The 21,426-nt window shown below is 36.5% G+C and overlaps 1 protein-coding gene across 17 annotated transcripts in view; it reads left to right on the top strand.

Moving 5' to 3' along the window:
* The first annotated feature begins 17,556 nt into the window (after nt 1-17,556).
* Nucleotides 17,557-21,426, top strand: part of LOC124360027 (dynamin) — a 102,497-nt gene continuing 98,627 nt past the window's right edge. For 12 of the 17 annotated variants that reach the window (XM_046813265.1, XM_046813264.1, XM_046813263.1 and 9 more), the window contains exon 1: nt 17,558-17,818. In XM_046813265.1, the coding sequence (XP_046669221.1) occupies nt 17,655-17,818 (164 nt within the window). In that variant the 5' untranslated portion in view covers nt 17,558-17,654. Of the gene's footprint in view, nt 17,819-21,426 lie in introns of all 17 variants that reach the window. The other 5 variants (XM_046813268.1, XM_046813267.1, XM_046813259.1 and 2 more) reach the window with 2 other exon arrangements.

The raw sequence follows: 21,426 nt of genomic DNA, 5'->3' as shown, positions 1-21,426 counted from the left end.
GTTAAATGTTATGTTATGTGTAACAATGTTGTGTTATGACAATACAACCACATGCTTAGTTAATCCATCAACTATTTTAAATTTGTTTGCATTATAGCTTTGAAATCATAGCGTAAGTTTGATACTAACAGCATTTCTGCAACCGCTGTTGAGCACAGAATTAATACAGATTAGACTTTTGGAAATTTTAATAAAAGCATACTTTTAACCGTAGTTTATGGCAATATTGTGTATGTAGTGCTTGATACGAACTGTGATATAGATATCAAAGAGAAACTTACTATATGACTTTCAATCCAGATTTGAAAACCTCTATAAAACCTCTATAGGCCTATGTTCTTTTATTTTTGACAGAAGTACGCCACTTAAACCTGAGCATGCATATTCTTGATCGGAGAAAGATTGCACTCAAATATCACCTACTCAACCAGTGGCGTAGCGAAGGGGGGGGTCCAGGGGGTCCGGACCCCCCCGAAATTTTAAGACGTATTAAAAAATAAAGCATGGAGCAGGAGAAAAAAGGACAGTTATCATTGCTCTTGTCTACAAACATTAAATTGATTGATTTCACTGATTGAAGTGACCGTTGTTAAAAATATAATTGTCCTTTCGTTTAAATCATAAGGTATAAAACGATACTTTTGGGCTCGGCCTTTCGGATAATGTTGTGTAATCACGGTATTTCTATAGGGCGCGGTCACGTGACGTCGCAAAGTAACCTGAACCGTAACACGGCGAACAGTTTAAATTAGCGACCACTTCGTTCAAATTCGTCGTGGGGACGTAAAGTGACTGCTTAGAATTTAGTTACGACGTTGATTTTAGGTATCATTAAACTGTAAACGTGTATATAATTATCGAAAAAAATCACTTTCGGTCGGAAAATACACTTGAAAAACTACTGATTAGAACTTCAACTAATTTGGACTTCAATAATTGAGGTAAACATGGGGTTTTCGATTGAGTTAGGACGACGATTTTCGTTATCATTAAACTGTACCACGTACCTATATAATTATCGAGAAAAAAATCACTTCCGGTCGGTAAATACCGAAGAAAAGCTCTCAACCGATTCAAGTTTTGACGATTTTGGATTTCATTGGTTGAGTGGTTGAGGTAAAAGTGATACTTAGGATTATGTTAGGATGGTGATTTTAGGTATTAATTGAACGCCGACTAATACATAAATAATTATCGAGAAAAAAACATTTAATCATTTTAAATTAGAAACTATGGAGTCCCACAGGGATCTATACTTGGACCAGTCTTGTTCCTTGTGTACATCAGCAGGCGGAACTCATCGCTTCTGAGAGGGAAAAAACTGAATTCATGTATTCAGTACGATGTCCTCATAGAGGAAACTGATTCCACCAAGTTCCTCGGAATGTACCTTAATCGAAGTCTGACTTGAGACAATCACATTGAAAGTAACTGCTCAAAGGTTTCTTCAGGCATTTATGCTCTACGGAACCTTTCAAAATTTTGCTCCTGGGATGTACTAAAAATGGCCTTGTACACCCCCATATAATGTACGAGTCGAGGCTATGGGGCAGCTGTTCTAAATACAAATTTGAGCGAGTATTTAGAAGTCAAAAGAAAGCTGTCCGCATCATTTCAAAATTTAAATCCCAAAACTCATGCAGAGATGCCTTTAGGGAGCTTGGATTCCTAACTTTATCCTGTCTCTACATCCTCGATGTCGCCCTGTACTGCCGATTTAAGTGCGAGTTCGTCCGGGGCAGGGACGTCTATCAATACGGGACAAGAGGCAGGGACAACCTTCGGTTACATCCGCACAGAACAGCCGCATTCAAACGTTTGCCATCCGAGGTTGGTGTTAAGCTGATCAACAAGCTCCCTGATGAAATCAAAAATTTGAATTAACCAACAGAATTTAAAGGTCGATTGAGACACTTTTTGGTGTCGAGGGTGTTTTATTCAGTGAAAGAGATTATAATGAGCCGCTGGGATGCAATTTAAAGTAATTCGATCATCCTCTATTCTGGTGGTAAAATTTAGAAGATTTTAAAACGTATGGCTGTAAGTATGTATCAGTCTTAGGAATGAGTGTGGACTGTGTATGAACGGGTATGAATGGGGGCAATTTAAAATAGATATACATATTTCTAAATAATTTAATTTGACGATTGTGTGTAATTTTTATTATTGTTGACACAATAAAAAGTATTTTTATTATTATATTATTATTACCTCCGGTCGGAATATACCGAGGAAAAGCTCTACTGAATCAGATTTTGACGATTTTGGATTTCACTGGTTGAGTCGTTGAGATAAAAGTAGTACTTAGAATTATGTTAGAACATTGATTTTAGGCATCAATTGAACGCCGACTAATACTTATATAATTATCAAAGAAAAATTGAAAAAATCGCTTCCGGTCAGATAATACACCGGAAAACCTCTACTGATAAGAACTTCCGACTACTTTGGATTTCACTGACTGAGGTATTATTTCATTTTCCTTAGTATATTCCGATCGGAAGTGATTATTTTTGTTTTTTTTTCTCGATAATTATATATTTATTAGTCGGCGTTGAATTAATCTCTAAATTCAATGTCCTAACATAATTATAAGTACTACTTTTACCTCAACCACTCAACCAGTGAAATCCAAAATGGTCAAAACGAATCAGTAGAGAGCTTTTCTTCGGTATTTACCGACCGGAAGTGATTTTGTTCCCGATAATTATATAGGTAGTCGAGTACAGTTTAATGATAACAAAACATCGTCGTCCTAACTCAATAAAAAATACCACGTTTACCTCAATAACCGAAGTCCGAAGTAGTTGAAGTTCTAATCATTAAAGTTTTTCAGGTGTATTTTATTTCCGACCGAAAGTGATTTTTTCCAATAATTATATACTCGTCTACAGTGTAATGATACACAAAATCGTCATTATAACTCATTCATAAATACCCCAATCAGTGAAATCCAAAGTGGCCGAACTTCTAATCAGTAGAGTTTTTCCGGTGCATTTTCCGACCGTTAGTTTGATCTGTACCCGAGCAACGCTCGAAAATCGCCCTTCTTTTCTAAAGGGTTTTCGGCCGTCAATGGTCCAATGTCCCCGAAGGGGTATTTCATGTTCTCCACAGAATATAGTTGAGTCAATAGGCTTGAATGAAGCTCTGTTTTGTTCTTTTTCTTTCTTATCCAGTGAATCCAACATCACTTTGGTGCCTTCTACTCGGCCAGAATCGAACTTCGTAAAGTTTCTGTAGCTATACAAGAAAATTTGTGGTACTAGAGTTGCTGTGAGAGTTTAATTTGCCTATTACATCTTTCCACTTTCTATAAGGCGTAGTTATTAAAGCTCCATATTTTTGGTATTTACCTTTTACCAGTGAATTCATTGGCAAATAACACACAAAAACGTCCCCCTGATCCTCCGGTTTCGGACCCCCCCCCCCCCCCGAAAGAAATTTCTGGCTACGCTACTGTACTCAACTATGGCACCAGAAATATCTTGTACTGGAATGAATTACAGTTACTTCATTTTTGACATAGTATACACTTTTTGACATATTTTCTTCATCAGAGAAACAAGGCAATCTTCAACTTTAGCATTGGAAATACTCGTGTAATCCATTCGTACCCGAAGTTCGCTAACCCAAGCGCAAATAAGAGCCATTGGCAATTTCGCTTAACACATGAAGCCATCTATTATGTGACATTAGGATTCCTGGCCTAAAATAGTACAATTGAAACCGAAATCCTCAGAACTATTTAATCAAATATCATGGAATACTGGAGAGAAATCCTATTATTTCATGAGTACTTATAAAAACTGTTTCACTCTTCGACTTCAGGGACCCAAAACATTGCACTTTTAACTTAAATCTAAAATGCATAAGGAGATTAGAATATCTTTCAGTAACTATGACGTATATCAAAGTTTTAAAGACGTCATTTCAAAAGAATATACCCACAGTGTTCCTGCTTTTAACTGGAAATTGCTTGTGTACCCTACTTTCAGGTTATTAGTTAAGTTATTGACTTTTAGTTTAGAAGCGACTGGGACGTCCAAACTATGTATAAGCTCAAAAAGAATTTTAATATTTTGTATATAAACTCTTCATCAAATAGTATTAAGTTGGTTTTATACGCATTTTTCTGATGCGCTATTTTTAATTTACAACACTAAATCTGCTAACTAATATGATAATATTAAAAATGTATAGATAGCCTATATTTATCTTATTTATTTAAGATGAATTTTAATCTATAATATTTGTAAATCCTGTTACATTGCTAGTGCTACATGTACTCGTGTTATTGTACAGTGCCTAATTACGACTTATGAACTAAAAAAGTAAGAATACTTGAAAAATATTTGCCAGTGATTTTAGAATGTAAGCTAAAAATAATAATACGATTGTTTGTGTGTGGAAATTACATAGCCTAAAAGTTGGTAAACAATATTATGTCACTAATTAGTCACAACATTTTGTCGTCTTGGTTTTTTTGATTATTTAAAACTTAAAAAAAAGTTAGTTTGTAGGGAAAATTTTGGGTGTATAAAATTAGTCAGAGTTTATTTTCAAATGTCTTAAAGAGGAGAAGGAAATTAATTTTAAAATATAAGGAAAGGAGGTGACCATTCTTGACAACCCCACCATCACCGTCAACGCCACCCCTTTTCGCTGCTAAAACGGTGAATCACCCCGAGACCGGCGTATCGTAGTAGTATCGTTTTACAAGATGTCTAGAAAGAAAAAAGTCTTTTAGACTGCATGAATTCTTAAAAGAATCTGAATGTATTTTGTACCAAAAACTTCCATTATCATAAACATAAATCACCCAAGCACAACACTTTTTATTTAAAAAAAAACCAATAGCAAATTTCATTAGAAGTGATTTGGTGATTTGGTTTTTTCGTAGTGACCAAATAAGGGGTTTCATGACTGGAGAACTATAGCTCCGAGGAGAGGGGTGTATTTTCATTAAAAATTCGTTTAAATCGTTTGTATTTCGAGTCCTATTATGCTCACGACATTTTTTGCTAACGGAAGGAAATTTTACAGCAATTAAATACATACAAACATATTTAGTCAATAAGATATAAATACTTATAGCTACTGAACGACTTAATAATAAATTTAGTTTGATTTAGTGGGTTTTTAAATAAAACTAGTTAAAATCTCTCTTAAATAAGCAAAATTGAGATATGTATGGACGATTCATAATTACTAGATATTACGAGGGTGTCCTGAAAAATGTCCGACCTATCAAAGATACAAGAATGTTTTTATGAACATTATTTTTTATTTTTCAACATAGTTTAACGTAGTTTGCAGGCATTTTTCTTTGCAAAATAATTGTTCACGAAGGTGATTGCCTCTTCATTTGACGAAAATCTTTGTCCTCCGAGCGCAATTTTTAGATGAGGGAACAAAAAGAAGTCGCTTGGTGCTAGAACTGTTGAGTGAGACGGATAGTCGAGCAGTTCAAACCGTTAGTAGGTTATACTAAATAATTCAATAAAATAGAACGTGTAGACTACTTAAATAGTTTTAAAAAGAAGAACGCAACAGTAAACAACATATCGTGCCGCTCGTAGACCGCACCGTGACCGTCAAAATTCAAACTCCACATATCGGTGACGGTGCGGCCACGACGACAAGGGAAACCCAGCCTGCACCTGCAGATCGACACCGCAACGCAGACCAACCTACTCAACAGAGCAGCACTGCTGATGAGACACTCAAACAGCCAGGTTACCTATCTCACGCGGCAGTTTTCAAGTGGATATCGACATTAGTCACAATCGTGACCGACACCAGCAAAACACCGAATGAGCTGCTTGCAGCCATTCTTGTCTCATTCCAGGAACTCCTGGTCTATGGATAGACACTTAAGACTGGTTGTTTGGAATGCGAATGGAGTGATGTCCCGAAAAAATGAACTCCACTTGTTTGCCACCGACCACGACGTGGATGTGCTGCTCCTGACGGAAACACACCTTCAGCCCGGCTCTGTGTTCAACGTTCCAGGCTACCAAACATACCGGACGGACAGGCCACCGCGTGGAAGAAGAAACCCTGGCGGAGGCACTGCCATCCTGGTCCACCGGAGAGTAGTCCACAGACCCATCACCGTCGCCACTACTGACCTCGAGTCCACAGGAATAGCAGTGAATGCAAGTGGAGCCGAGATATGCATCTTCTCTGCTTACTGCGCTCCGAACGCAGTGCTTCGCCCGGCTGAGCTAGACGCCCTGTTTGGCTATGGAGACTCTGTCATCATTGGCGGGGACTTAAATGCCAAGCACGCGTCGTGGCACAGCAGAAGGCCAAACACCAAGGGACGACGCCTTCGAGACTACGTGGATCAGCGGGAGGATACGCAGGTGGTAGCACCTGTAGACCCCACGTATTACCCACCGCGACTCAACGCCCTCCCTGACGTGCTGGACCTCTTCCTGTTCAAAGAACTCCAACATCAGGTGGATTTAAGCGTAGCCAACGACCTGTCATCTGACCACCTACCCGTACTGGCGACAATAGCTACATCCCCAGTCTCGAAAACTCCACCCACTGGCCTGTCAGTTAGGACGGACTGGGAACGCTACAGTGGCCTCCTGAGCGAACGACTCCAGCCCCCACCCCCAGCAGCGACGCCCAACGAGCTTGACGTCTATGTTTCAGAATTGCACACCGCAATCTCGGACAGCTTGGTGGAAGCGTCTCGACCTGGTCGCCCCCCGCACACCAGATCAGCACTGCCTGCCATCATCCGAGCCGCGGTGGACAAACGACGATGCCTGCGACGCATCTGGCAACTAACCCGGCAGCCAGTTGCTAAACGAGCCTTCAACGCCCAGTGTAACATCGTCAAGCGGATGCTGTTCGACTACAGGACCGAGACGTGGAACTCCTATCTCTCTGGCCTGGAGTTGGAGGATGGCAGTGCCTGGAAAACGGCAAAGATCTTGCGCAGCGAGAAACCGACAAACCAGCCACTCCACGGACAGCGAGGCCTGGCCTATTCCGCCATGGACAAAGCAGAGGCCTTTGCTGACACCATGGAGGAACAGTTCAGGCCAAACGCAGAAATCTTCAATGAGGACCACTGCGAGCACGTGGAGGAAACTCTTGAACACTTCTTTAGTATGGAGCCTGAGGAGGAGCTGGAGAAGTTCACCATGGAGGAAGTACAGGCGCTCATCAAAAAATCCAAACCAAGAAAAGCTCCCGGACTGGATAGAATTGGTAACAGAGCCCTACTCGCTGCCCCTGCATCACTGCTGAATTGCCTGGTTAGTATGTTCAACAGCGCCGTCCGATTGCATCACTTCCCGGCTGGCTGGAAGGTGGCCAAAATCATTCTCATTCCCAAACCTGGAAAATCCCGCCTGTTCCCACAGAACTTCCGCCCCATATCACTCCTCCCCACTATCTCTAAGCTCTTCGAGAAGCTTCTCCTTTCCAGATTAGCTCCCTACCTAAATGACTTCATCCGGTCAGAACAGTTCGGATTTAGGAGAGATCATTCGACGACACAACAACTAGTTCGCGTTGTGAGCATGCTGGCCGACAACATGAACTACAACCTGTGCTCAGTTGCGGTATTTCTAGATGTCAGCAGAGCGTTTGACAGAGTCTGGCACGAGGGGCTCCTATACAAACTTGCAGATTCACCAGTTCCCCCCACCATGGTACATCTCCTCCGCTCCTACCTCACAGGAAGGACCTTCCGCATCGCCGTAGACGGCGAACTATCTACAGAAAGGACGATCGAGGCGGGCGTGCCACAGGGCAGCGTACTAGGACCAGTGCTTTATCTCGTTTACACCAACGACATGCCACTGGTACCTAGGGTAACGTTGTCCTTGTACGCAGACGACGCCATGTTCCTCTGCAGGAGCTTTCAGCCGACACGAGCCGCTGACGTCATGCAGCAGCAGATGGACCTTCTCTCTCCGTGGCTGGAAAAGTGGCGCATTTCCATCAACACTGAGAAGAGTTCAGCTGTCTGCTTCAGAAAGCGCAGAAGAATGCCGAAGAGACTCCCGCCACCCGTGACTCTGGATGACGATCCAATTGCATGGAAACCCCATGCCAAATACCTAGGAGTTATTCTAGACTCAAAATTAAATTTCGGACCCCACGCTAAGAAAAAGCCGAGGAGGCGAGGAAAATTGCTGGGTCAATAGGCCCACTAACAAACCGTCGCTCGCCCCTCCCTATGAGCGTCAAGACCACAATTTTTTTCGCTGTGGTTAGATCGGTTATGATGTATGCCTCCACAGCTTGGTGGACCAACTGCAGCCGATCTAACCGCAAGTCACTTCAGACCATACAAAACAAGGCCCTCCGATCTATCACCCGGCAACCATGGTTTGTGCGGAACGAAACCATAAGGAAATCCCTAGAAGTCCCGACGTTGGAGGTGTTTGCGAGAGCATCGGCTGAGAAGTTCTTCCAGACAGCTGCAGCGTCGAATCATCAACATATAGCTGCAATCACAGCGCCGTACGATGGTCCGGACGACTACAGGCGGCGCCCCATCACCATCCTGGACGACCCACCGTAGCAAATTCATCTACAGGAGAGAGCCTGCGATCCCAACTTGAGACGCAGTTGTCAAAATTCAATATTTTTCTTTTAAATTATTAATTTGCTTTCGTAACAGTGATTTCTAATTAGGCGACTCTATAAAAAAATTTTAAGTTTCAGCGCTTCATTCTACAGCCAGTGAACCTAGAGTTCAGGTGCTGTACGGCCACGAAGGACGTGGCAGCAGAGTGGTTTAGTGCGGTAAGAATCCCACATAACCGGGACGCCGGTACCTTTTGAAGGTTCCCTCTGCTTAACAAAAAAAAAAAAAAAAAAAAAAAAAAGTGCGGCCACGACGGTCTGGTGTCGGTGCGGACATGTGTGGACTTGCAGGTTGAATACTGCGCTGCAATTCTTTCAACGTATGACGGCCAACAATCGGCCGACTCACGTGTCGGGCGCGGTGCGGATATGTGTGTCCCGACCTTAATTTGTGGATTTTCGCCATGGCAACCGCAAAGGTGTGAGATGGTGCGTTGTCTTGGTAAAATAGGATTTCAGAAGGACGCATTGGCTTATCAATCCTGTATTCTTAATATCGTTAGAGGTTATTTTGTTGACGTGTACCGCGAATGCTTGCGGGCAGTCTTTACGATCGCTGGTGCACGCAAGTCATTTTTTGGCAGAACTCTCTTTTATTTTCTAAGAAAAACAATAATGAGGCAATATACTTACTGAGACAAAATGCCCAAAGATTAGTAGAAATTAGTTTTGAAATTTTCAAATATTAATGTAATTTACTTCACGTTCCCAAATATTTAATAGTTGATTTTAACCAAGTAAAGAGAACAACCACTGACATCCCTGGGCGTTTATCTGCAAATGCAATTTTTGAGTGTTTAAAAAATATGCTAAATTCAAACAATTTATGTCTGCAGTATTTACAGCGGTTCTAAAATTCATTTATTAGTACTTTGTTGTTTAAACTCAAAAAAGGAGTGAATGACTCAGCGTACTCTTCCAATTCAGGTAGTAATGTATCTATGCAAGACAATACAATATCAACGTACAGTGTTCCTCGAATATACACTGTGGGAACTGACCAGTAAAAACATTAGAACTGGACAAAAATGTTTGCAATAGCCTGCATAAGAGTTCAAGGCTTTTTTAAGAAAGGGTGATGACAACAAGTATGACAACTCCGTTATATGTTTTCTGATAAAAGCAGGTTATATCAGCTAATTCATCCCTAATGGTTTGCATGATGTAGGTGCATATATAATATAACGATAAGAGTAAAAATATTCACTTTTACCAATGGCTTATATAAGGGTTCTAGAAATACAGTCAAAATAAGTTTGTCCCACTTTTTTGTCCCACAGTGTAGTTAAAATAATAACGGTTTTAATCTACTTTATTTTTATGAATACATTTTAAAGCTTTACAGGGCGGAATGTAAGTGAATGAGGGCAGCGAAGTTACGAAGACCCGTTTTCCATGGACACAGGGAGCATTGTTTTGTATTGGCAGGGCTTTAATTGCAGGAAAGGAAAGATACATAGCTTCTGGGCTGACAATCGGAGATATCCTCCCATCCTCCCCCACCCCACCACCAAACCACCCCTACCACCCAACACCCATTCACTCTCGTAATAGCCTTGGGTGAGGGGGGTCCTCTACATTCAACTCCTGCTAACCAAGGTTGCGCTTTCCACAGCCACAGCGGTCTGACCTACATTTGGTATTGAAATAATGGCGGCCTTATTGTAAGAAAACGTAGTAGTGTAGTTTCCTTAGGGAATCGTTTATTAAGATTCAACCGCGAGAGTACCTAGTTTTTTATTTTGGACCGTTTCTAATATAAAAGAAGTGGTTATGTAATAGGTGTTTAAGTTAATTACTATACTGCAACGTCTTTTCTACATTACCATTCACACTGAAATTCCTATTAATAATAATTTAATTTGTTGTAAGTGTAGTTGAAAATGAGGAATAATTCTGTAAATCTATCCCACAGATTTGTCTCTACTTCAAACCCATCGAAACACTCCCTGGAGATTTTTAAAAGACGATGCAATTTTCTAAGAAAAGTGTTGCCTTGAACAAATAACAGATACTAATGCGTCCTTCAGACACCCACTTTTCCTCTTCTTCTCCTTTTGTGTCTGCATTAACGATCTTTCTTCTTTGAGACGTACTAAAGCTCCAAACTCTTTCACTACTCAATAAAACAATTCTTCTCAGTTTTTGCATAAACAAAAAGAACTATTTTATATCAAACGTTAATCTAAATAATTTCAGACTTCTAAAGCACATAGAAATATCGGATTTTTACTGTAAAATATTCTATTGATGTAGTGATAGTGCACTCACCTGGAAAGTGAGAGACACACGTTGAAGTCCCTGCGGAGCAAGTATTTTTTTGTGATTCTACGTTTATTGAAATTATATATATATATATATTTAAAAAAGGAAATAATAATTTAAATTTAATTTATTTTGAGTCAAAAGTATGGAATTTTGATTGCTTATAAATGTAAGCTATAAAACACAGTCTATTTAATATATTTGTATAGTTCATAACTTCACTACAACCTATTTACATAACAATTCTATGCCCTCCGTCTCTTTCTAGACCTTGAATAAAATTTGCTGTTCAAAAATTTACCATTTACATTTTTTTTTCAATGCAAATAAATGATGACATTATGAATGGTATAACAATAACATTTTGAAACAAACTAGATAGTTTAGACAAAGTCCTCTTGTTTATGAAGTAATATTAAGGGTTTTTAATTGTACATAGAAATCGGAAAGACACGACGGTTCAAAAACAAGTCAAATTGACCAAAACCTTAGCATTCTCCAGAATTAGCTATCAGTCCACTTGTTAGCTTTTCACATCCACTTAAATAACAAAAGATGGTAAACCTTGAGAATGTTGTGGGATCATCTTCATTGTGCTATCTATTGTGCAATCGTTGAGAATATCGCTTACACACTTCGAGGAAACAAGTAGATGGCCTTGAATGCACCAATTATAATGACGTCAGACTTATTGCTGTCATACCTTTACACTGGAATTTTACGGTACAACAACCGCGCCATTTGAGGTTATGTTTCGATATTGATTTTGTTTATTTGAAAAGAACCACGGCATTTATAACCATGTTCAAATTAATATCTATAAACTATTTAGGCATGTAGCTTTTACCAATATTTAACATAGTGTTGAAGATTCTGTGATATTTGAATTAGGTAAAGTTAATAGACTTGGATGAATAAATTGATCACTCCTTAAATAAGGAAAAGTAACCGCGCCGGTACAGTGAATTCTATTCAAGGCCATGTTACTACCGCCATGTGACGATAAACTAAAACAACTAAACATCTGACAATTTCACTCTCAGAATATCAGATTATATTTTTTAATTTCATATAATACTTTAGAGGAATAAATTGGGAATGTCATTAGTACCAAAGAATAATAATATTATGTAAAAATGTATTAAACTGTTTTAAAAGTGATTGCTGAAAATTATGGTTAATTGAGATCGTATGAAAATGGTATACTAAAATGTCTTTAATTTGTGGCAGGAAAACACTGTAGCAAGAAATTTATAAAGGTCGGTCTAAATCTATTTTTGCATTTGTGATATAACTAAGTAAACCTAGCATTGGTACAGACTGGAGCGCCGGCGTTGAATTTTTTTACTCGTAGACAGGAAATCAAAAGACTCATTTCGTTATAAAATAAAGAACTCTTTTTTATAATCCCCCTTATAAAAGACACTATAATAATACATAATCAAGTTTGTTCACATTTATTAGACAAACGAGTTATGTTTACAAAAATACGTAACAACACTTCAAAACTTTTGTTTGTATTAACATTTTCATTTTGCCTCGATAATTGTGTGCTAAAGTCCTCTCAGAATTGTTCTTATTGAACGCAACTGTTAATTAATCATTGTTAGGCCTACTAATATAGTAATTTAATATCCAAAGCTAAAACAACTCATTTGAATCTTTCCATTAAACGGGTGGTGGTGGTAGGGAGAATCTTAAAACACACTGATAATGCAAATATATAAGTTCTGCAAGGTACAAGGTACACCATATCACTAAACAGGCTTCGCCAAGGTTGCATGCAAATTTTTATCAAGCCTGACGTGTACTATGTCACATGTTAAAAATCACCTGATGGTACGCAGTTTGTTTACAAATTTAGTTATTTTATCGTTTTCCTATATGGTTACACGTAAGGCCAATGTAAAAATATTCGCTAACGCTCAGCCAAATCACATGGAGTGGCATGCATCATCGTCGTACTCGATGTTGCTTTTATATAAATTAAACTGCATGCAAAATTTAAGCATGTCAGTTTGTTCTCAAGATATACAGCCTATTAGTTCAAGAAACATCTACTCAAAATTTGAAGTAAATAGAATAAAGAGTATAATTATATCAGTAAACAATTTACAAATTGACGAAATTTCAAATTATACGGTTATAAAACGATTTTCATCTCTTTATCAATACTATTTTTGTAAGTAATCTGAAAATGATTCGTACAAATTCGAAAATTGAAATGTCCATAGTACAACACCAAACTAATTTTCACATTAATCAGAACTTAGGCACATAACTGTCCTAATATTAATAGGCACACTGGAAGAAGGCTGGCTGGAGGATAACGAAAGTAGAAATACAAATCAGAAGTGTGATAATCGTTCAACAACCGCAAAATCTTGCGACATCCGCAACACAACGCAGGGAGGAGAAAATGTTACGGTTCAGGCATTGCGCTGCAACTATAATACGAATAACATATTGTAACAATTATCACACTCGAATCAGTTAATCATGTGCTCATATTCCACTGGTATCAGCATCTTAAGAAGGTATTCTTTCAACCAGAGCCGCAGCTAGAGGGGAAAGGGGAAGGGTTGTTTGACCCGGGTGGCAAAATTATACAGAAGGTGGAGTCGCTGCGTTACAACTGCTGTTAACGCATAATTCAGTTAGTCTCCGCACGAATCACTTTGCTATCGCGTCTAAAAGTACAGATATCCGTATTTAAACGTTCATCACAAAATAACTAGCAGAACTACGATTATTACGGGAGCCAATTTTAATTTAGATTGTTTATTTGCATTTAGACATATAAAACAAATTATTTCCATATAATAACTTCCAGTTATGTCAGTCAGTAAGAATAAAAAAGGACAAAAAGGTAATGGTTTTGGTGGTTTCCAACGAAATTCAAATTTAAAAATTCATAACTCAGAAACTTGATATCCAATTAAAACCAAATTTGCAAATACAAGATAAGTACAAATGTCCTGTTTTAGTACGTAATTTTAGACTTATATTAAAACGTTTGTTGTTAAATTGCCAGCTTAACTTTTATACTTGATCGGGTAGTTCATTGATTCATTATCCTGTCAAGATCAGATTCAAAAATGTTACTCCTATTTTCAAATTCATACACATTGTTGCTAGTAATTGTAATTTTATTGTAAAATATCACAATGTTGATATTTCGGAAAACTTTAAATATTTTATAAATATTTATAGTTTAAGCATAAAATGAAAAAAAAAAAATTATGTTCCTTTAATCTTTACCCTTAAATGTAAATATATTTTAAATTTGACATAACATTACATTTTTTCAATTCTTTTTGACAAGAAGCTGAGAAACCTCTCATTGCAATTAGTCTTAATAGGATCTTTACGCTTGCTTACGTAGTGACAGGACAGTCAGGATGGGTAAGAGGAGGTCAGCTATGAACCAGTACAGCCTTTTCAGGTTCGTAGCTGACGTACCAAACTGGCAGCAAAGTCTGGTATGAAAATGATTGTGCTTCTTTCGTGAAGGAGAGAGAGGTATGACCCTTATTGTCTGGGGGCTCCTCTCTTTAGGTTATTATCAATATTTCAGTGAATAGTGATTACCGGCAAAAATTACATACAGTGAATGAGTCACTCTCTGATGAATCAAAGTTTGTTTAATGAGGTCATCCTTATCAGAAGAGATAATATGTGATATCACAATAGCATTGTCGTATGAGAGCCGTAAGGCATTGTAAGTCAAGGTGAATGTCCTTTCGTTGTTGTGTGAATTACATTGAATATTAAATTTAAAGTAAATGTAGCAGGCATTATTGAAGTCATGCTGTGCACCAATAATAATTCTTTACTCTGGCGTTTTTATGTGTGTGTTTATATAATCGAAAGTTTAGAAATATAGACACTTCTTTGTTACAAATAATTTGGGGCTGTCCAATTTAAAATTGAGACGACCAACCCATTTTTCATAAGTTGTAATATTACACTTGACAGACTTTCGTAGAGAATTTTTATGAAGTTAAAGTTTACACAATAGTCTGTTTAAACTTGGTCTGTATTAAGCCTTCACCTCGTTTAAGACAAGTTAATATACCTCGATTCAGAAGTACATTACATTTGTTGTCCTACCAGTGATGGATCTAGAATTTTAATTTGGGGATTCTACCCCCTTCAATTTTACTGTCAGAGTGAAAGAGTGTATTTACTTCTTTTAATACGGTATATTTAAAATATAAGGCGTTTAGTTAATGTGGACCAACATTTCGAGAAACGTTCAATGGGTTTGGTTGAACGAAAGGAAATTTGTAAACTTAACAAATACAAGCAACAATACAGGTCTTATAATTTGGGTAGAAACCGTTACTAAAACATGCCTATCAATTAGGTCTAACTTTTTAGTTTTAATTCAAGTTTTCAAAACGAAAAATATGTGAAATATAAAATTTGATTAAACATTCATTAGTAAAAAGTATACTTCGTGAAAGAAGGTTATAAATTTTTCAAGAGTTTGGAGAGGGGCAAACGATTTCCCCCATAGTTGTTTGTTATGAAGCAAAACAAGTGAAACATTCGATTAATTACGATGATGATACAAGAAACGGCTATTTTGAGGTGGTTGACTACAATAAATATATCAAAAAGTTTTTCAAGATGTGAGTATTGAACGGATTGAAACATACATTTCATATTAATTAAAGGTTTAAATAGTATGTTCCTTTTTTACGTTTTAAATTTGTTTTTATTTATTCCTTATGCAAAATTCATAGGTTGTATTTGATGATAATTGCTCAGTAATAATATATTAGTGAAGCTTCTAGTCATCCTGGTATTTCACAAATCCGAATTCTGTCTGCCAACGATATCCAACCTGTAGTACCCTCTTGAATAATCAAAAATTAAAAATAGGTCTAAGAATCAATATGCAACAATTGTAACGAATAAAACCTACTTACCTAATTGGTTTAGAGAAGATGTTACACAGTCATAGCGTCTGTTGTTTATACGTCTATAGGTACTCGTATGTCTAATTCCGTATCGTACACCCCTACATTGTAAGTAGGGTAAGAGTGATACATTGGAACCTTATGCATTAAGAGTTTTTAACCCCTGAAGAAGAGCGTGGCTTCCAATCCTCGAAACTTTGGGTTGTATTGTTGTAATATATAGTAATGGCTATAAAAATCCAATTCGCCCAGTTTAGGAAACTTCGACGAAGACAATTTCTTTGGCACAACCCAAAAAAATTTATGCTTGTATATAACAAGACCCAAGTGCCTCCTTGATTTTGAAACGAAGCAACTCTTTTTACGTGCTAGAGGAGCTTGGAATTTATGAAAACACTAAGATCCAATACTGTGTACTTTTTCTTGATTGTAGAGCTACTGGTTCTATTCCTTTGAAGAAGAACGATTAATTAGTTTTACGATGAAAAGTAATTGCCACATTTCCTGTGGTTCAGGGGCAAGCGGTTAATTAATACAACCTACCCACACTTTACTAGACTGTACTAATAAGTAAACTGTTTCTCTATGATATTTTAAATATTATTATAACACTATTATTATATTGCACTTCTGGCAAATTACCATTTTTGCATGGTGGAATATTCTTTGCAATTCAAATTTATAATGTTTTTTAAACACTTTTCATCTTATGGCGTTTGATTATTAAAAAGTCATCACATCAGAGATTGTTCGATTATTAATCTAGAAGTACCTATTGTATTTTACTGACGCATTCATTTAGGTAGTGTTATTGCAATTTTATATTAGTACACAATTCCACTAGAAGTAGCCATTAACCGTAAAATTTCTTCAACAACAAACAATAAACAAGCACCATTATTTAAAACTGATTTTACCTACGGTTTGAAACCTGCAATAAAATGTAAACCTAATTTTCAAGCAATTCTGCACAATGTAGGTAATGCTCTAAAGTATAGGAAATACGCAACATTTCAACAAAAATAAGTTACATAACATGGAAATAGCTAATTTAATTTCAATCGATAACACTAAAAACGCATTTCCGGAGTTTTCTCCAATACCACTGTGTGAGGCAAACTATTTTAAATAAACATTTTATATCACAACAAAACCCTTTCTTATTCGTTACAGAAATCCGAAGATTAGTTTTTATTTAATAAGGAGAAGAGTATTAAGTAACAAAATAGCATGATAAAACTCAATAAGTCCAAATAAATTTTGTAGAGAAGTTCTAAATAATTAAACTTGCATATACAAATAACATTTTACAACATAATTATTTAAAATTAAAAGTATTTAATGTGATCTGCAAGGAAATAATGTTAAAAAATGTTTATCAATAAGATTAAGTAAAGTGAAGAAATAATGTATAAAATAATGTAGTATATCTTATCTATTAAGTAAAGCAAAATTATTTTTCGACAATTTATTAGTTTAAGTACCTATTTGTGTATAAATACAAAGTAGCAAATATTTAATTAAAACATTGCAAATTACTTAAATCTATTAAATGAAAATTATTGTAAAGACAATATTGTCATTCTTGAATTTAGACGATAAAACGATTTCTTCTTTCATTATACGCAACCAGATTTTGCCTGAGGACAGAAAATCGCCGAACTGTTGAATGACGAATGAGTGAAGCAGCTGACTGTTTCATTGATCCTCTTCACGACTGCTCGGAAGTTCGATCAGCGAGAGCGCATTGCATTGTGGGCAGACGGCCATATTAGTTTTCCACCCCGGAGTGAAAATCTTCTGTTGTTGGGGTCAAGTTGTGCAGTTAAATTTGGTACGATGGCGGGTAACGTGGGGATGGAACAACTCATCCCCATCGTCAACAAACTTCAAGATGCATTTACTCAGCTTGGGGTGCATATGCAACTGGATCTTCCTCAAATTGCTGTAGTGGGTGGGCAAAGTGCTGGCAAGAGTTCCGTGTTGGAAAATTTCGTTGGCAGGTAGGCCTAGGCTAGGCCTTTCTTTTCATTTTGCATAATTTGTCAATTAAAATGATCGCATTAATAATTGAATTAGACAACAAACTCAAAAGTGTTATCTTTTGAAGAATTTCTGTACTGTATTGAGTAGGTCCAAAACGAGTTTGAGTTATTGATTTATGAATCAGCTTTTGACTTAAGCTCTTTATCAGTGAATTTTGATAGCCCATTTTTGTCTGTTACATACCCAGTCATTAGTTTTCTTTTTATATGGAGTTTCATCGAGTTATATAAATTTAAAAATGGCTTTACAACTGTAATTTAATTTCACAGTCAAGAACTCTGGGTATATTAGCAATAGGCTAGCTAATCAACTGGAATAAGGGCTTGGGCCTAACCCAGGCCTAAACTCTCATGTTAAAGACATGCAATAAAACTGAAAATTCAATTTCCACATAAAACAAATTGAAAATCTGCCTTTGTATCATAGAAGTTCTAAATCCTTGTAACCTAATTTAAATTTATAGATAACTTGCAATACAATTTTTCTGTAAAGCTCAAGTAGACTAGATCCTACTGCCTACTGTCAGTCTCCATCCTACAAGTCAATCCAAATATCTGTCGTTTTCTAAATGAAAAAAAGTTGTTTTGTTAAAATAAATTGCAAATCAATAGGTTGCTTATCAAATCTGTATCATGTAATACACATAGTAGATAGGGATAGAGTATTACTTCTTTTGCTTTATTTGACATTTTGTGAAATACTTATTTTAGGTTATGTTAATTTTCTGACACTTGTGTTCATTCAAATGTAGGTTGCAGTATAATAAGGAGCCACCAACACAATTAAATTATGATTATAAATATTGATATTATAAATTACGGCTGCAGTATAATAAGTGATTACTGACACAATCGGATGATGATTATCGAATTATATGGAATCATCGACATTCATGACCATCTAAAGAACTGGAAGCAAAATTTCTGACCAAATATTATAATAAGATATTTCAAAGAACAATAATGGTTTGGCTAGTTTTCAATCTTAGAAATTTATATAATTTACAAATTAAAATATATAATTACATCAAAACAATAACATTTACTTACCTTATATATTTTCAAGGATTAACATGACTGGTTGAGAACAAAGAAGACATGTACGTCAATGTTCTTGTCGTCATTAGACAGTAACAAAACACATGATTTTTATTTTGAATTTATTTCCAAACACGTTTTTCTTTGAATAATAAATTTTGAACGATGATGTCGAATTGAATTATGTTTTAGGCTGTAACAATGTTAATACAGAGAAACTATATGTAAAAGAAATTAATTTGTTTTATTAAATTGTATAAGATAACTAAATTATATTTAAAGCACTCTTGAGCCACATAGTACTGTTACTTCACAGGGTAGACATGTTTGATAGCATTTAAAAAATAGCTGGTAATGACGTCACTAGTCTAAATAAAGAAAGCTGGCAATGATTAATTTTTAATATCTAGAGATTAAATGTATTCGATAGTATCAATATTTAAAATCGATAATCATCATCTGATTGTATTGGTGGCCGCATATTAATCTCTAGCTTCGAATACAGCATTTGATATAGATATTCATAATTAATCATTGCTAGCGGTTTTTATTTCATTTACGAACCGAGTAGGCTAGTGAATTCATTGCCAGTTGGTTTTATTTCTTTTATGTAGCCTAGTGAGTAGGCTAATGACACTAGTAGTACAATAGCGATGAAAATTCAGTTATTGCCTCAAAATCTATTTTTAAACATTGATCAATATTTTAAATGGTTACAATATAATTATAAACAATTGCATTGCTACTTTATATCTGGAGCGTCCAGTTTGTATTGAGGAGATTACTAGAATTAAAGACTGTGGAATCAAATAGCGTTTCGTTACAAGAAAAGTCAGAACAAACACGTTATATGAATTTTTAAACGCACTTGTAAAAACTTTTTTGAACATTCTAAATTTGGTATATTGAAAATTGTGTACTATGTAGTCGGAATCAAACACACTATGACTTTTTAAGTAATAAATGTAATTTTGGTAAATCTTAAGATCAGCGACTACCGCTCCAATTGCCGTAATTTTTTCCATACTAACACAGGTTAACGTAATTTCACAAAAAAAAAAATAGTCCCGATTGTCGCCGTAGCCGTTTACTCCCCCCCCAAAAAATGTGAAAAAAATAAAATTCAAAAAAAACCTGACTGACAGTGCATTTATTTGTTTTTTTTTGTGTTATTAGTTCGAAGGGCAGTAGTCCAGGTACTACTTCTAGTATAAACTCGTCTTATCTTATCAGTGATAAACGCGCACCGCTTATCTTTTGCCTGTAATGAAACGTGCGTTAGTTCTGTCAGTTTTGTGTGTGTAAGCAGTCATGGCGTGATCTGGGCTGCTTGGACTTTGCAAGCTCGAGTTAATTTTTTTCTAAAAGAGCAAAGGCGCTGCGCAGCGGGCAAGCATCGCGTGATCTGAGTTTTGAATAGGCAAGCTAGGGTCTTTTTAGCGTGTGACAAGAACCATCGCACGCCATGTCAATAACTTCACTAATTATTCCTTGTCCATGTGGGGTTGTTTGTTTACGTCTGGCGGTCAATCGAAAGCCGTCCTATATAGGTCACGTGATCCGCCCGGCCAATCGGAAACTTTCCTTTTTGTCACGTGACTACTGTCAACTCGTCAAAACGACCATGATCGGCCATTGTTTTTAGTTTGATAGTCGAAAATCTTGTTATTAATGTGTTTTGTATTGCCAACATTGTACTGCCAAAAAACTGTTTTTACATGTTAGCGATAATCGGGACTATTTTTTTTTGTGAAATTACGTTAACCTGTGTTAGTATGCAAAAACTTACGGCGATTGGAGCGGTAGTCGCTGATCTTAAGATTTACCGTAATTTTTATGGCATCAGTAGGCTACCTGCAGAAAAAACCTTTCAAATTGGCTAAAATAATCGTAAGTACTATGCTGCTCAAACACAGTTTGACTCAATAAAGTTAAGTTATTTTCTGCTATACACTGACAACGTTTGACAGCTTTTTCCACTAGAAGGATGACAGTTCAGTTTTTGAGATCTGTGCGCAAGTCCGTTCCTATGTCAGATTGCGTGTGATAGGCTATGTTACATCTGAACATTGTTAAGATGACTTTAGATGTGATTTTAATTTTGTGTTTTTTTTAATATAATTGGAGGTTTTGTTTTTTAGTAAATTTGAAGATTTCTTGTTTTGTTTTCCTTATATTTATTTATTTGTAAAAAATAAGTACAAAAATATCAGTTTTAATGTTTTTATTTCCTATAATAACTTTAGAAATCTTAATTCAAATAGAACTTTCAGCAAATAAAAATGGTTTTGTTTAAAGCTAATTGCACGCTAGGGGGTAAATATAAATTATTTTTATTCAGTGCTCTTAGTTTTGCCCAGGTAGTGTGATTTTTTTTTTCTTCTCTCCTTCCTGAGGGAAAAGGACAGTTTGTCCCCGCGCTTAGTCCTAAAAGGACCTTTGCGCCTCCCTTACTTAATTTTGTGCCCTCAAAGACCAAGGCTTTTGCAAGATTTAAGGGCTCCTGTTCTCTAATGTCCTTGGGGCTG

Source organism: Homalodisca vitripennis, chromosome 4 (genome assembly GCF_021130785.1).
Source record: "Homalodisca vitripennis isolate AUS2020 chromosome 4, UT_GWSS_2.1, whole genome shotgun sequence".
Lineage (NCBI taxonomy): Eukaryota > Metazoa > Arthropoda > Insecta > Hemiptera > Cicadellidae > Homalodisca > Homalodisca vitripennis.
Note: the sequence above shows the minus strand (reverse complement) of the source record. Positions and strands in the feature narration are given on the sequence as shown.